Source organism: Benincasa hispida, unplaced genomic scaffold (genome assembly GCF_027475165.1).
Source record: "Benincasa hispida cultivar pf3 unplaced genomic scaffold, pf3_genome.v1.1 HicScf1807, whole genome shotgun sequence".
Lineage (NCBI taxonomy): Eukaryota > Viridiplantae > Streptophyta > Magnoliopsida > Cucurbitales > Cucurbitaceae > Benincasa > Benincasa hispida.
The window spans coordinates 1-3,013 of record NW_028326195.1 but is presented as its reverse complement, the minus strand read 5'-3'; the positions used below and the strand labels follow the sequence as shown (position 1 = coordinate 3,013).

Genomic DNA, 3,013 nt, shown 5'->3' with positions numbered 1-3,013 from the left:
GATTCTTTGGAGTTTGTGAGGCAGGTCCTAGTAGATTTTGCAGGGTTTTCTGGGTTAGTTGCTAATGTTAGAAAAGAGTTCCATGTTTGTTGCGGGTGTGGAGTCTGAGGAAGCGATGGTACTAGCTCTGTTTATGGGTTTCTCTCTTGGTTCACTACCTGTTTGGTACCTATGTTTACCTTTATTGGTGGGTCGGTTGAGGGCTGGGGATTGTGCTCCTTTGATTCAGAGGATTACAGTTTGTATTAGAAGCTGGACAGTGTGGTTCCTCTCTTTTGCTGGGAGGTTACAGCTTGTTAGGTCTGTCTTACAATCTTTTCAGGTGTTTTGGTGTAGCATCTTCGTGTTGCCTGCGTGTGTAACTCATGAGGTTGATTGTCTGTTACGTAGTTATTTATGGAAGGGTAGTGCAGTGAGTCGGGGTGGTGCACGAGTGGCGTGGGATGAGGTGGGCTTGTCGTTGGGCGAGGGGAGGTTGGGTGTGAAGCATGTGGCATCTTGGAACCAGGCTGCTATTATGAAGTTGCTCTGGCTTCTCTTAATTAAATCAGGTTCATTATGGGTGGCGTGGGTGGAGGCTTATGTTTTGCGTGGACGGTCTCTGTGGGTTGTTCGGAGTGAGGTTGGGAGGTCTTGGTGCTTGAGGGCTATCTTGCGAAATAGAGATAGATTCAAGCATTTGGTTCATTTGATGGTTGGCGATGGTCGGTCTTGTTTTGTTTGGTGGGATCCTTGGCTATCGGGGGGTGCGATTTTGAATTCATATAGGTCTACGGTGGTTTATGATGCAGGGAGTAGTTTGGAGGTACGATTGTCGGATTTCATGGATGGTGAAGAAGGTTGGAGTTGGCCTATAGTGTTTTGGGAGCTTCTTGAGATCTGGGTCATATTTTAGGCAAGTGGGGTCGAGGTGTGGGGAGGGGGAAATTAATGGGTGTTGAGTACCGAATGGAGGTTCGGTTTTCTATCGCTAGTACGTGGGAGAGTATATGTCCCGGTCGCCTGGTTTGTACTATATGGTCTGGTATTATTAATGGGCGTTGGGTTGTATGTCCACGTCACTCCTTCTGGTGTTTGTGTTATTCTTTACTCGGGGCACCCTTGTATGATGTCACATATCTGCTGTCACTGTACTTGATTCGCGCACATCCGGCGCTCGCTCCCGCTCAAGCTAACTCCCTAATCGTGCTTTTTCTAATATCTCAAGTCTCGCCGGGGTTCGCCAGGTTTCGCCCTTTCGAGATTCCATAGTCCAAGCCGATATTTCGATATAGAAAGATCTCCTTATTTCTTCACCGCGGATTCTCGCGTCATTTTCTTGAAAAGATATTAGATCACCGTGGGAAACTTTAAAATGAGTAATGCTGACCATTCCTTTATTCACACAAACCCTTCGATGACTTATCGGCTGCCGTGCTTGAGGAATAGTTTCACAAAAATGGAGACGAACCGGAATAACGTCCGATCTTGTTTCTGGATTGAGTGGAAAAGGGATATAAGAAGTTCGTTCTGTTCCTCTGTGCATCTCTGTTATAGCCATTTCTGTACATTCAATGTACTCTACGTCTCGAGGAATACATAGAGTTGAACATAGTCAAATAAGAAATTGAAAGATTTCGTTGCAGTTTCAGAAATTTGGAAATTTCCCAGTCGAAAAGATGAGTTCTTCTCTCCATCGGAACAGGCCGTTATGCTCATTACTAAACTTGTTGAAGAGATGAAATATAACAAAGGTATATCTTTTTGATCAGAGGTTGAATCGATCATCAGAAGAAGAATTTGGCAAAAATTGGGATACATTCTGGGAAAATCAAACTTCCATCGAAGAGAAGCAAATGAAAGGCTTTCATCAAAATTCTCGTAGAATCGAGAATGAAGTTTTCATTCTGTACATGCCAGATCATTAATTAGTAACTGCATCCAATCTCCAAAAAAATCCCAATTGTTTCGAACTTTCTCTTTTTGGAATGGACTATTTACGGAATCCCCATGAATAGGATCAAACCTTATTCCATGGTATTTACATGAGATTCCTCTTTCTTATTCTTAAGCAAGTCCCCGAGAGGGCGTTGATCCATGATTTTGTTGTCTTTCATTTCCTTTTCCGGGCTTGGATTCACTTTCACTTACCGAAGTTGAGTGGCTCCATGTCACAGCTATATAGCTTGTCACAACTCAACACTTATTCAATCGGAACTTATCCCCTTACACCGGAGAGAGAGAAGGCTTGATCCACCCACCCCTATTGCAAGGATTCGGCACCTCTTCACTCAGGACAATACTCCCACACGTCGACCAGGAGGTGAGGTCTTTTCAACGCTGCGATTGTTGCTGGGTTTAATCAGATACATTTGAAGGGTTTTGTAGGTTCATTGATCAGGGCTTAACAGAAGAACTTTAAAAGAAGAACTTTCTAAGTTTCCAAAAATGGAAGATACAGATCAAGGAAATTGAATTTTAATTATTTGTGTCTATTTAGAACCATTGATAAAGAAAAAGATGTGTATATGAATCACTACGGGGTCCCCGGCCAGAACCACACGTGCAAGTTTCCCTGCATGTGGCTCGTCCGTGCTTTCCGAGGCGCTGCCTGTGACTCAGCATGGGAGAAGGGGGCGGAACTGCACACTTTCGTGTTCAGAGCATTGTCCGAGTGAATAGGCAGCGCCTACCACGCAAAGCTTTCTTGAAGAGGCTTGACTTCTTTAGAAAAGTGGATTTTGAAATCGGACAGATATTGATTTTGATGAACAGACAGAAGGAGGATATATAGATTTGCGTGCGGAAGAACTCTGCCCGAGAAGTTAGCCCGAGAAGCTTGAGCTTGAAAGCGGTATCGTACACAATTGATATAAATAAGCGCTTTTGTGGGCTACGGGTGGAGGGCTATGAGATCGTTCACTCAATCCCGGGGAAAGAACTCCCTGAGCCTGAGTTGGAAGCTAAACCAAAGCTAAGCTTGTAGGCTCGTAGAGAAAGCAATTTTTCGGGTATACCCAAAGATCTATGTTCC

At 44.2% G+C, this 3,013-nt stretch overlaps 1 protein-coding gene across 1 annotated transcript; it reads left to right on the top strand.

Annotated features, from left to right (window-relative positions):
* Positions 1-64: 64 nt before the first annotated feature.
* LOC150030601 (uncharacterized) lies at positions 65-857 on the top strand. The gene is made up of 3 exons (XM_090309490.1): positions 65-300; positions 391-622; positions 792-857. Exons 1-3 carry the CDS (start codon positions 65-67, stop codon positions 855-857), a joined length of 534 nt encoding a protein of 177 aa, XP_090165616.1.
* Positions 858-3,013: the final 2,156 nt, after the last annotated feature.

What these genes read in the sequence shown, in the direction of transcription:
- LOC150030601 (XM_090309490.1), top strand. Translation starts at nt 65, where the DNA reads ATGTTAGAAAAGAGTTCCATGTTTGTTGCGGGTGTGGAGTCTGAGGAA. An exon ending in GGGAGGTTACAGCTTGTTAG is followed by an intron (nt 301 to 390) that starts GTCTGTCTTACA and finishes TCTGTTACGTAG; the next exon opens with TTATTTATGGAAGGGTAGTG. An exon ending in TGTGGGTTGTTCGGAGTGAG is followed by an intron (nt 623 to 791) that starts GTTGGGAGGTCT and finishes TTTATGATGCAG; the next exon opens with GGAGTAGTTTGGAGGTACGA.